General features: G+C 36.6%; 1 protein-coding gene across 1 annotated transcript; it reads left to right on the top strand.

The window, feature by feature from the left end:
• Positions 1-3,877: 3,877 nt before the first annotated feature.
• mtx1a (metaxin 1a) lies at positions 3,878-13,915 on the top strand. Its single transcript, XM_056762694.1, has 8 exons — positions 3,878-3,972; positions 10,177-10,246; positions 10,675-10,754; positions 11,857-11,949; positions 12,027-12,209; positions 12,430-12,506; positions 12,634-12,791; positions 13,063-13,915. Exons 1-8 carry the CDS (start codon positions 3,892-3,894, stop codon positions 13,281-13,283), a joined length of 963 nt encoding a protein of 320 aa, XP_056618672.1. The 5' UTR covers positions 3,878-3,891; the 3' UTR covers positions 13,284-13,915.
• The last annotated feature ends 398 nt before the right edge of the window (positions 13,916-14,313 follow it).

Raw genomic sequence — 14,313 nt, 5'->3', positions numbered from 1 at the left:
TTTATTTACAAAAAATGTGCCATGGTATCCCTTATTTTATTGTCGTGTCATGATAATCCCATTCTATTCTTGGCCTATTTACTTTGGGGGGGGGGGGCATCAGGCCAGGGTAATGCCACAATGGTCCCTTAGACATGTACCACCTGCTAGATGGTGTATTCTACATGCCTTATCACGCTGTCCCCAAAATTCCTGTATTCCCCTTATTTCCAGGGAATACAACCATGAATCATTCCGGATTCAAAACTTTTTTCAAATGCATAACATGATGTATTAAAAAGAACCTTACCAGTTGCTCCACCTCCTGCTTGAGTGATTGATACTCTTCTGATTCCTGATCGCTTAGTGAGTCATGATAAATCCGGTTTGTTATTCTAAGGTCCATGATAAATTTAGTTTTCGGGTGTGGGGTCGTGACAACTGTAGTTTCACGTAGGGATTCCACCCCAGGGATATCAACAGAGTTCACACCTGAGTCAGATTTAGATAGATTGGTAATAAAACATTTTTATTGAGAGTAACACAATTTTCCATTGCAGATTGAAAGATTTTATATCTTTATGAATTTAAAATGAGAAGTTTTAACTTTGATTAGTTAAAACTGTTACAGCTTTGCATATAAAGTTTGTTATATTATATAATAAAATATACTGTAAACATTTCTATATGATTAATTTGTTCAATATACATTTATTTCAATAGGCCATTGAATTTAGGTTGCAGAAAAAAAATTCATCACATTAGCTAAATTGAATCACATACACAACAGCTAATTAAAAAGTTTTATTTTCAACACAATTGCAACGGATCAAATTAAGTTAAATATATTACAGAAATATTCCTGGAGTAAAATTAATGCAATTCACAAGTCATATTTTTAAAACATTTCTACATACCCATGAAAAGTACAAGCCAACCAAAAGTTAGGATAGCAGGGATAATCTTCATCATATTTAAAGAGGAATAATCCTTTAGTTTGTGTTCTCTGCCAGTGGCCTGAGTCAAAATCAAGTAATGCTCAGGAGAAAGTACCTCTTTATAAGACTGAACAGTCTTTTATTGTTTAAGCACCTGAGCAGGTACTGAACTCAAGTGGGTGGAGCTTCTGTGCTTCTTTTTCTCTAAAGGAGAGACAAAAATATTAAGATAAGAGATATCTTTAATATATCTCAGACTGAATCGATATTTAATGGATATTTTGTTTTTCAGACTTTCTCCCAGGAAAGATACTACTCTCAAAATGTTTTTTTTAAAAGTTTCACATATTTCAAAAATGTCTTTCAATTAACTATATTAAATTCTTCAACTCTCTTACTGCATTTCAACAAGTGACTGTTTTTCTTATCATGAATCTTAAGAGAATCATTTAAAACAAAGTTAATACTTAAAATACTTTATTGTCTCCTCAATAAAAGAGGAAAATAACTTATCAGGTTTTTTTAGATTCTTATATGAATGTGCATGAAAAAAACATCTGAACAAGTTCTGTAATTATTCCTAAAAAATGCTTGCAGTGAAAAAGTCTGGTATGCTTTGAAGAGAAAGATGAAACGTACACGTGCAGCTGCCAAAGGGTTCATTTTAACGTATTTCTTACTCTGCAGCGCCAGCTACTGACAGAGATCACATCATTTTATAAAAAGGTTTATGGCTTTTATAAACTAAAAGTTAATCATTTCAAACATTTAAACACTATTAGATTCAGTCTGTCCATGTTAAAATATTCAGATTAAATCTGACAATTGAATGAAAATATCAGAGGCTGGCGCCCTTTTTTTTCTATTCTTATCTTTTTTTGTCAATGCATACAAATAGTAGGCCTAAAATAAACCAGGAAGTAATTATTAATTAAACACATTATCCTGTAATACCTTAAACATAACTGATAACCAACGCACGGTATGGCTATCTGTGCCAAAATGATGACATCACTTGTGACATAAGCAGTGACGTCAGCTCTAACACTATCCAAAGATGTGCTTTTCCAGTTGCTGCAGCAGGGGTCTCTCTCTCTCCTTGCACACATTTCATTAACTGACATAATCTTTCAGACATGTAAAATCTGAATGGTTGTTTGTTTAATTTTTTTGTTTTAAAGGGACACTCCATCCAAAAATGAAAATTCTGTCATTATCTTTGTTTTGCAGAACACTAAGAAAGATATTTCGAAAAATGTAAGCCACTTACATTTCTGGGACATCATTGACTACCATAGTAGGAAAAATAATTCATGACAGAATTTTCATTTTTTGGTTGAGTATCCCTTTTTTACAATGTTAAATATTAAAATATTATAATATTTTGACGTTCTTTCTTCTAGGTCAGATATTATGAACTTTTCAATTCTCTTACTTGGTTCTGTGGTATTGTTATTTACTTGGGGTTCGAATGTGTGTGTGTGTATCTGGTCTCATTTTCTTTTTTCAGTAAAATGCTTTAAATTGGTTTCATTATGTAACATTGCATTGTTTTAGATTTAAAGTGGCCATAACTCAGACTGTTTCTGCATATTTTATGTTAATCTCGAGTACTTAAAGAATAGTATAGCACCCTTCAAATATCCGTATAGTCTTTAGTTTGATCCCATTTACGAAAGACAGATACAAAGCGTGCAGGGGACATATGGGGTGCGGAACTATGTGTGCTCACCAATTGCCAACAAAACACAGACAGACATATGACTTAGTTTCCCTTACTTAATGTTTTGAAACCTATACAAATGCTGGGGGATTGTATCGAGCACAGAAATACTACCTCATACGTCTAACTCGTTTTTTGACAAGTTGACCATGTCGAGGCATGAGAAGATGCAGTTGTATCTCCCCTTTAAATACAAAAAAGCTTAGTTTGAGACCTGAACATCTTACAACCATTTGTATTTTTAAGGACATAGGCCTGAATGAAAATTATTAATTTAATGACCCAACAACTGTGCAATTTACTAAAAGACCGTGTAATGAATGGAAGGAGTGTGCATCTACATTTTTCTATTTTTTTCTATCTTTCTATTTTTCTTCTTTCTTTTCTGAGAAAAGAGAATAGAAAAATAATAAGCCTATTAGAAAGCGTATATTGGGGCGCTCTGATTATGGTGATAAACATATAGGATTTAGGAATATTCAGGAACAATATGCTAAACTAAAATATAGTTTTTTGGGGAAATTATGTGCAATTAAATGTGCTCAATAAGGAAAAGGCACATGGTTGAGATCACTCGTTTTTTCTTCCATTATTTAGCCTGTTAGCGGAGCAATCTCCTAGAACTGTTCCAACATCATCGCAACATGAAGAACAGTTCTATTCCAAAGAGCGGTCTATGAAACATTATTTGAACGAGAACACACAAATTGCTTACATGTGTAATTATTCAGGCCATTTAGATTTAGAAAATGAGCTCTAAATAAAACAAAAGATTTGAGAAATTGCTAAACTTATTCAGTTTAGGGGAAAAGATGGGTCGCCATGTCCTGAACAGGAATGTGTTGGATTTGTCTTTGTCTCTTGGGACTGATGATGTCATCATGTGTGGATGTAGTTTTGGCTTGTGGAGACTTGGCAGCTGCTTTAAATGAAAAGTTACAACACATGCAGCTGATTGTACATGTGCTCAAGGGTTTAGGCCTAGACACACACCAGAAGCTTATTTGTCAAATATATGCTTTACAAACGTGTATGCTCTGCTAGCTATACATATCTGTTCCAGCTGGAAAATGAATCAAAAGAAAAAACATTTTAAAACAGGTTGGTATTTTCAACGGTTCTAATGAATCATTTTGACCCCAAGCTGCACTTTGTGCTGTTTCAGACCTAAATCATCGAACCCGAGACTTTTGTGGGGACTTTTATTTGCGGAATCGTCACTTCCGGTGTTGCGACGTTCGCGCGGTAAAGATGGCGGCGCCCTGTGAGCTGTTTTGCTGGAAGGCTGGTTTGGGGTTACCCTCAGTAGACACAGACAGTCTCATCGTTCTGGTGAGTTTTTTAGGACAGTGTAATGTAGATTGAACGTTCTGTTGGGTTGTGCTCACGTGTTTGTACAGAGATTCGGTAAATTACATCCAAACTAATATCCCTTACAAACACCGTGACACTACCACGGTACAATGACCATACCATATTTAACGTGTATCATGATGCAGCATGTGTACGTTTTAGAAAAGAATGCCATGTTATTGTGGCACATGTCAACGATGTGATAGATTTGCGTTTTCTTTGTATTGGATCTGTTTCTATCTTGCGTAATTGTAAATGACAGATGTTTGAGAGAACTTAATGTAAAGCTGTTCTACGTCATCAATTGACAATATAATAGCATTCGTTTATTTGAACATGTATAGTTTTTGAACAAACATCAGCATTTTACTCATTTTGTTTTTACACGTCATGTCTATGGCTGTCATTGTAGATTTGCTGACAGCATCTTTTGTCAAATATATCTGGAAACTGTAGTCCGATAAATTATTTATTTATGTTATTTTCTTTGCATATCATTTATATGTGTATTGACCACTTATATGTGAACACTGGTTTTATTAACACGTTTCCCGTCCTTGTTTCTCCTGACCCAAACTCATAGCATTGATTTATTCTCAAATTACTGTGCTGATCAATACATATTTTTGTTGAATAAATCATGTGGAATACATTGCTCTATTTTCCACACCACAAACCATCCCTGTCATTTCCAGTAAGCATCAGTCTCATCTCCAATCAGCTTCCTTGGATACTGAGATCAGATTCCTTGGACACTGAGATCAGATTCCTTGGACACTGAGATCAGATTTCTTGGACACTGAGATCAGATTCCTTGGACACTGAGATCAGATTCCTTGGACACTGAGATCAGATTCCTTGGACACTGAGATCAGATTGGATGTGATTGGATGTGGGCAAAGAGACTGTGTTTGTTGCTGAATTTGTGAGTAAAAGTGATTATGTTACATCAGTGCTGTGGGTTTTGGACTGTGGTGAGATTTTTCCAGCATGTTGGCGGTTGGGATAATGGCATGTGTGTTACAGTTTGTCTGACTGTGGGTGGTTAGCTGGTGTGCTAACCGCTGGTGTGCTTTTGCTCCCACTGTTTGGAAATGTTAAATTCATTTTTCCAGGTTATCTCACCGCGTCAAAAAGATCCAACAGCGTTACATTATTATAGATTTTTCCCCATCATTGTGCTTTTGACAGCTGGTAAGTAAGTCTCCAACTTCCTGAGGGTTTTGCAGTACTACTTTTCAGTCAACCAATAATTGAAAATATTTGAAAAGTTGATCTGCACTTTAATGTTTAGTTCTTATGATTTTTGTATCATAATTTTTTCTTTGTGTATCAGTAAAATGTTGAACAATTATATGCTTGTATTTAGTTTGTGCTTTTTGTTTTGATTCATGTTTTCCGATTAATACAGCCATGGATTTTTATGGTTACAACTACTGAGATTCCAGCATCATACAAAATATTTTGTTTACCAAATTTTTTTTTTTTGAAGGTGGTTATGTTGCCTTTTAAATAATGTCAAAAAAAGTGATAGTACGTGTTTTTAATCTAATTTGCAGACAATACTGTTAGATACAGTGCACTCGTGTTTATTTTTATCAGTTGTGTTTCAAACCCATACACAGAAACGCTAAATACTATGGTTCAGCAAAAACTCAGGCACCAGCATTTGTTTAGTTTATGAATGAGTGAACCCCTGCTGTAGGACTCTTTTTTGTTTTAAATAAAATAGCTCTGATTGGACGAACAGTAGGGCGGGGCGGGACATAAAATCAGGGCAGCCCGATCCTCATCTGCACCACGCTATGTACGTATCTAATTATTACCATCTGCACCTTCAAGAGCAGCCGTTCTGTCATCCGTGGCCTCATTTTGGCGTGTTTATGTGTACGCCAGGAGTCTGATGAACGTCTTTGTGAACTGTAAATTCTTCGTTGGCAAAGTGAACTTGTACTTTTCCTCCCCCGTATTTGTTTTGGACGGCACCGGGTGTTCACTTAAGTGATTTATTTCTAAACTTGATCCTCTCCACTTTACGAGCCGCAGTTTAGGATTCTGTCGGAATCGGTCCAGTAATAAATCTGAGGCGATGATGTCAGTCTGAACGGCCCTTCCAGCTCGACGGTCGGCCGCGAGCGGTAAAAGGTGGAAAATCTTGAAACTCTGCACTAGACTCTTTCCATTTACAGTCTCCTCCATTTACAGTCAAAGTGAGTTTTTGAGCCCTGCTGATAAGCTAATTTCACATGAGACTGAAAATGCAGTCATGTTCTTCCAAACTGTTTGTTATGGTCACTTCATAGTGACCATAACTGACAAAAGCCACTAAAGACAAAATAAATCCTTTGCAGTTTTTTCATGCGTGTGCTTTTTAAAGCTTAAATGGATAGTTCACCTAAATGTCCATACAATGTTAAATAAATGGGAAAGTTACCCCAAAAAATGACAATTCAATTTGATAGTATGGACACAAAACCGATGCAAGTCAATGGGTACCACCGTTGATCGGTTACCAACATTCTTTAAAGAAAGTTAAACCGGTTTGAAATGACTCGAAGGTGAGTAAATGATGACAGAATTTTTTATTCCGGTCTGAACTATCCCTTTAACAGCCATAGTTAAATAGTGAAGATTAACAGTTGTTTTCCACATCAAATAACCTTATTTTTGTGTGCTGTACAGTAGTCCTTTCAAGAATCAGGGTTGGCCATAATAGTCCCATTTTGGGCCTTGGGCACTATAGTATAACAGTATAAAATAACATATTTTTATGGAAAGAATCTGCTTAACAACATGCTGAAGTTCACAGCCAGGTGTAAAGCGTTGAATCTGTTCGCTCTCGGCAGGATGTGCTGGAACGTGAAATTATGTCCCTCCGGATCGGCCATAAAACAGGCATGCGATCCGAAAATCATGTTTACTGGTTTGTTACTGTTGTTTTAGGTTATGTTTTTATTGTGTTGTCGCTTACTATGATTTTTAGGGTTGTTGTTTGAGCTTGTTGGCATTACTGTTGAAGTTAGGGATTTATCTAGTTAGATGTGGGCTACTACAGTGTGAGGGTCTGTATGGAAGCATATCGGTAGCTCTTTTCAATTTAAAATGCAAAGTGCAAAATGATAATGCAGTATGTGAAATGACAATGCAATTGTGTATCTAAATATACATTTTAAATAACATACGTACAACATTAAGTGCAAAATGAAAATAAAAAATCAATTATATCAATTACATTTGTCAGTTCCTACACTAGTTTAATATAATATTTTATAACACTCTTTAAGTTGCAAAATTAAAAAGAAAAAACATTCCTCGTATTTATTATATATGTTTAACATAGTCAAACAAAATTGTAACAAAATGAAAATTAAAACGTTATTTTCCCTAAATGCATTAACATTAACAGGTTGAACATTTGGGATTGCAATTTCATTTACACATAGCAAGTCGGCACAAAATTCAATGTGGACTTGAAAATACATTTCGAGCTGGCCAAGCCCACTTCCCCGGTACAGCGTCATTGTGTGAAAATGCTATCCCAAATGTTCAACCTGTTAATGTTAATGGATTTAGGGAAAATACATTTTTTTCATTTTGCCCCAGTCTGCTTGACTATCTTAAACGTATATAATCAATCCGGGGAATGCTTTTCTTTTTTTAACTTTAAACTTAAAAAAACAATTTAAATAACATATTAAACTAGTGTAGGAACTGACAAATGTAATTATATTATTCTTTCACTTTGCACTTAATGTTGCACATATGTTATTTAAAATGTATATTTTAAATTAGGGATGCACCGAATATTCGGCCACCGAAAATTTTCGGCCGAAAATGGCCCAAAAGTGCATTTTCGGTTTTCGGCCGAAAGACTTTTATCACCGAAACAATACGGCCGAAATGTTGTGATGACACAAACAGATACCTCTCCTTTGATGCATCTGCAGCGGACGTTATTCCTTTAATCGCAGCACTAAAGCGTCTCCTAAACTGCATTCACCCTCAGGCCTCTAGAGTGCGACCAATATTCCTTTACGTGTGTGAACCAGAGGTCGCGTAATCCGAAAGATTCTTTGTCATTGACAGATTTTTTTACCAGTGACGCCGTCATTCTGGCAGATTACAATGAGGGCAATTTGTAAACACCCGTTTCCCTTCAGCTGGATATGCTCGTGAAGCGATCTGCGTGTCGTTGTCATTTGACTGACTAGACATGTGATGCGATTTGGGAAAACCCGTCGGATGTCACGCTGGGACGCGGGAAAGACAGTTCACCTATCAAAGTAAACCACATAACATGAAGAATGAAGAAGTATTAATGCACATTTCCCGCCAGTCCTGTGTAAACTATGGCATGCAAAGTTTTTTATACAATGTTTTCGCGAGGTGACAGAGCCCCCCATATACAGCACCAGGAGTTATGCCCGCTCCACTGCTCACGCGAGCCGGACGGCGATCGCAAAATATACAAGAGATGATCAAAAGTCCAGACACTATGCGCATGATAAACAACTTACAACTTGCTTCACTGCTTATTAGTTGTTGTCCGTAATGTTTCCTCGTGTAGTGATAATGGCAGAGCTCTCGTTCTTTAAATGTGCGCTGCACCATTTTCCTTACTTTCGTTTTATTCCAACGGTTTTGTACAGTATTTTTATAGACTTCAACACTAGGAAATGTATTTTTTACTAAATTGTTATAAGAGTAAGTCTCTTACCACTGTAAAGTGATTTTTACTTGTGATATTGGACTGTTGGGCTTTTATTTTCATAACTTAACTTTAAACACGTTTTTCTCCAAATTCCGTTCCTGAACATCATAGCGCTTCAGACGAAAGAATAAGTAGGTTATTCTATTCTTACGCTACTTATTATCAACTTTAGACATCTGCAATTCTTGGTGCATTTGTTGTTGTTAAAGTTCTACAGTTAACATATGGGCTATGGGAGTCTTTGTTTGGATACACTATTATGTTGAAGGCCTACAGAGAAAATATTGTTGTATCTTTTGTATTGTTGTAAGCAGTTGCACTTGTTCTGAATAGACTTTCTTGTAGTAGTCCTACAGAGAAAAATGTAAAATGCACTTGACCTAAATGCACTTTGTTTTCATGTGAGAACATTTAATTGTACAGCTTTTCAGCAGGCTAGTACCCTGTACATTATTATTTAATATACACATGAGTGGGGTCAAGTTAAACATCTTAGTTGAATTTTATTTTATACTGTGCATTGTTGCAATGTGCTAAATAAATATTTGCATAATTTGTAATTGATTTATTCTTTGAAACTTTAATTATGCAATTGCAATGCCTTGATTTTAGTAAAGTTAGTACACAGTAATAGCCGTAAATGCAAGGGTACTAATAATGGGCCAAATTTCTTTCGGTGTATCGGTTTTCGGCTTTCGGCCTTGGTTTCCTCTTTTTCGGTTTTCGGTTTCGGCCAAGAATTTTCCTTTCGGTGCATCCCTAATTTAAATATACAATTGCATTGCCATTTTGCGTGTTGCATTTCAAATTGAAAATAGCTACGGATATGCTTCCATAGGTCTGTTGCTTGTTCAAATTCTGTCGTAGCTTTTTTTTGTGAGATATGTCGTAACTTGTTTGATATTTATTATCTCCTAAGAGGCTACGGATTTGTTCATTTTATTTATCTGGAAACAAACTATGTCCTAACAGGTGTTTTTCATAATAATGAATGAAGAAACAGCTGTTTTGTGTGTGTGTGTGTGTGTGTGTGTTCGTGCGTCTGTGTGTGCGTGCGTGCGTGCGTATTCATATCATATGAATTTTTTTTGGCAGCACTACGTGTGTTATTTTACAAATATGTTGTGCTTGAGTGTTTAAAGGCTGTTAAACTCTCCGGTTAGAATCTATGACTGGAAGAAATACATTTGTAAGCTAAAATTACTCAATTAAGTACAAGAAAAAGTACAAGATATTCTAAATGGATATTTAAAAAGAATTGAGATAATTTGTAATTGTAACTTTTTTCAGCACATTTTCTCTTCAAAGAGGACACAGTTGTGTTCATTTGCTCTTATCTTGCTCTGTTTCTGGAGATTGTGTTTATAAATATACCTTAATAGACAGAATCAGGAAGCTTGGATCCAATAAACGTGAACCGTAAAAGTTAATTTAGTCGATATTTTAATAATGTCTTTTATGCAATATTCCAGGCATACGCTCGCTTTGCTGGAGCCCCGCTGAAAATTCACAAGATCTCCAACCCCTGGAGAAGCCCTACAGGTAAGAACTTCCACATTTAACAATCTGCTTCTTGGCAAACCCTCAGCGTTTGTTAAAGAGGATTTTTTTAGCGCACGTTTCAACTGGAGTCGGTTGTTTAACCTTTTCCTCTTTCCAGCAGTGCTGCTGATAACTGGCGTCTGTCTGGTTTCACTTTCTTTCCCTCTGTTTTTCCAAATCCTTGTCAGTCTCCATTATCGTTTTCCCATGATTCTTGAGTTCTTCTAAACTGAATGCGAAGTGTGTGATTTCTGCACAACTAGCAGCAGCATCAAATTGTGTGCACAAGGTGAAAAAACGCTTCCATTAAAGACAGAGTAGATATAATTTTAATGTCTGTGGTATCACACAATTCTGTGCATAGAACAAATAAAAATGATAAAGGAGTCAATAAATGTGCTTAAATGAATCTGTTCTCTTCACTGAAGGTTCACTTCCAGCTCTCAGGACCAGAGAGGAGGGCAGCTGTTCTCAACCCAGTCAGATCATCATACAGTTGAGAAAACAGGTGATTTTTCTCTTACTTACAGTGAAAATCATCTTCCTCAATAATGGGGTGCTGTGCTTCAAAGATAATGAAGTCATCGGCTCACTTGTACCAAACTTTTGTCATTTTAAAGTATTCATTTGAAATCTTAAATAAGTCTTAAATGACATGCACGAATAAGTTCCAGAGATTTACGTTGCCACAATGATGTAATAGTTTAGATGTGGCACTGTTATATTGCGTAATGAATGTACCCATTTGTTTTAGTTTATAAAGGAATGTCACGTGGATATAATTACAACCTTTCCCGGAGACACATGTTTATTGTGTCATCTTCTTCCCAGTAGTAGTGCTTTACTACCCAGAACTGTTTATGGAATTTTGTACTGGAAACTTCTCAGATTTTAGAAGCTTTTAAACTAAAATATGTTTCAAATCAAATTTGCAGCCTCGTTCACAAAGCACTACATAAATTAAATGGTGAAGTGTGTCATTTTTAGATGTCAGAATTCTTTATCCAATCCCAGATTAATATGAAGATGGGCCAAACAGGCCACAATTATTTAATCTTTTCCTTTCCTGTAGCTGTAGCTGTCAAAAAAAAACCCAACATGTTGCATCATATTTAAGGTCACTTGACGTTTGGTTGCAAAAGACATTTGAGAAGAGTTATGTGGGTTTGAAATTACACTATGTTAATTTTTGCGCATACGGCTCCTGTAAGACATTCATAATGAACTCTTGATAATATTTGATATTTCTGTGCATTTCATGTCTAGACTGAGAAACTGAAATGAAATTCTATCATTTTCACACCCTCTTGTCATTCCAAAACAGTTGGACTGTATTTCTTTTGCTGATCACCCAAGAATTTTGTTAACTGGCCCCCGTTTATTTGCATGGGTTTTGCGTCCATACATTAGAATTTGCTGTTCGGTTACCAGCTTTCTTCAAAATATTTTCTTTTGTATTCTGGGGAAGAAAGAAGGTCAGTAGGTTTGAAAAGGCAATAGGGTGAGTAAATGATGACAGAATTTTCCTTTTTGGGTAGACAAGGCTCTGTTCTGAACCCCATGCGTTTCTGTCTGACTTTCTGTAGTAAAGACTGATGTTTGTTTTTCAGAAATACAATGCAGACTACGATCTCTCGGCCAAAGAGGGCGCAGACACGCTGGCCTTCATCTCGCTGCTCGAGGAGCGACTTTTACCCGCGCTGGTGAGACTTAAAACTGGACGTTCAAAAGAGAGATTTCATTTGATACACGGGCAAACTTTTCGTTCCTTTTTTTTCAGATTTACGCTTTATGGGTCGATTCTAAGAACTACGTGGAGGTGACGCGTCGCTGGCACGCAGAGAACATCTCCTTCCCCCTCAACTTCTTCCTTCCGAGTCGCATGCAGAACAAGCAGTTGGAGAGACTCCGTCTCATCCGAGGAAACGCTTCGCTGGAGTCAGGAGAAGAGGCGGAGAAAGAGGTGAGAAGATAGATTTGTGCTCTATTCAGTGCGTGTTGATAAACAAGTAGTATGAATTCTGGGATATGGGTTCGGATATAGCTATTCATAATCAGTTTTTCTAAAACAGTACTGCTGTTTTTTAGCACAGAAAACACAAACATTCTTTGTAGCATTTTGCTTTAGTTCTCTTCATCTGTTTTGATTCTCTATAACTGTTCTTGTGTATCTTCCTCTTCAGCTTTACCGTGATGCTCTGGAGTGCCTGAATCTTCTTTCTCAACGTCTGGGATCAAACAAATTTTTCTTTGGAGATTCGTAAGTCATATACAAAAAAATTGTAAAGGCGCTGTGTGTTCTTGATGTCATGAAAAATTTTGAGTTCACTTTGAGCATCTCAGATGATGATGGTTGAGCTTTGGTTTGATTTCTGTATTTTCCGAAGGCCCTCTTCTCTGGATGCATATGTGTTCGGTCATTTAGCCCCACTTATTAAGATTCAGCTGCCCAACTGTCGACTGCAACACCACTTGAAACATCTTGACAACTTGAACACGTTTTGCAGCACCATTCTGAGCCTATACTTTCCCAGCGAGGGTCCTGGTAAGCAACCATTAATTTCATATACACACCATGACTTTTTATTCACATTAATTCAATTCAAGCTTGTACAACTTCCATTTCAGGAAAATGGATTGTAAAAGCTTTTTGGCACCATACTTTATATACCTTAGTGTAACCTATCTCCTTAATATTGGACACATTAGTGCTTCACACAGACAATTGTGAAGTTTGTAAAGAACAAAATGTGCCATTGAGATTGTTTTTCTGTTTTTGAATTTGGTGTTTGATGATGGTATCTGTTTGTGTGCAGAGGGAGTTGGCCGCCCAGTGTCCCAAGCACAGCAGGGAAGCGACCCTGACAACGAACCGTACAAGAGACGCAAACAGCTGCTGTCAGTGCTGGTTGCCGTGGCAGCGATGTTGAGCTATGCTCTCTTCACTGGCATTGTTGCTATTGAGCATGTTCGCGAGGAGGAGCCTGGAGGCCACGCCTCTCTGCAGGGCCCTGTAAATGAGGAGGAAGAGGAGTAAATGAAATTAAGGTTTAATATCAGTTGCGCTGGGAGCGGTCACTTTTATAATAGGGAGAAACTCGTCTGTGCAACCATATGTTGTTAGAACATTATTTATTATTTATTCGTTTATTTGAGCTTTAATTGCATGATGATCTTTAATCTTGTATTTAGACTGCTTTAATTTTTCATACAGCTGTACTGTTGCTTACATCTATTAACTGGTCATTTGTTCACAAGTGTTCACTTGTTTTTCTACCAAAAATAAACAGGGCGACTGTTTAGAGATGCTTTTTAAGGAACTTAAAATCAAGATCAGATGTGAAAGCACTTAAAACCAGCCGATGAAAGATTTCGGCACTTTTCAGATGAGGCTTTTATTGCATTAGGGTTTTAGACCCTTTTGATAACTTTATAGTCTCTGATAATGGGAGATATAAATCTGTTTGTTCTGTTGCCTTATTTTTTCCCTGTAGTTTTATCCTGCCGTTCTTATGCATTCTTTATTTTCTACCTTTACAAGTCAGTCTTTCTGCCATCGGTATCGGTCTGCTGTTGTAAGTAAGATATAAACTCAAATGTTTTTGATGCCATTAAGGGAAGTAGAAAATGACAATATTCCTGAAATAAAAATAGTACCCCTAAAATGAACATGCAATGTTCCATATCATAATTTTTCTAGTGACCACAAAGATTTGAACGAACGGTCATGGGATGCATAACCATAATGAAGTGTTATTTTTTTACTACCTTGGTGAGCAATTTCTATCTACATACACCACGGGTTGTATGATATTCACCAGAGCGGTTGAAAACAGAGTTACGACAGTCACTCAAATAGATGTCCGTTGGAAGAATGGAATGCGGAAGTAACTGGTGTCATGGAGTGACCAATTAGTTCCCAACACTGCACCGAAGCCCATTCATTTCAATGTCTCCCAAACGCATTTGCTGTACAGTTGTTGAAATAACGGCATGTTTATACATTTTAACGATTTGGTTGTCATATCTTATTCACAGAACTTATATTCATAGATCATCTTATATTC

This window comes from Triplophysa dalaica, chromosome 12 (genome assembly GCF_015846415.1).
Source record: "Triplophysa dalaica isolate WHDGS20190420 chromosome 12, ASM1584641v1, whole genome shotgun sequence".
Lineage (NCBI taxonomy): Eukaryota > Metazoa > Chordata > Actinopteri > Cypriniformes > Nemacheilidae > Triplophysa > Triplophysa dalaica.
The sequence above is the reverse complement of the archived record's forward strand: the minus strand, read 5'-3'. Positions and strand labels throughout refer to the sequence as shown.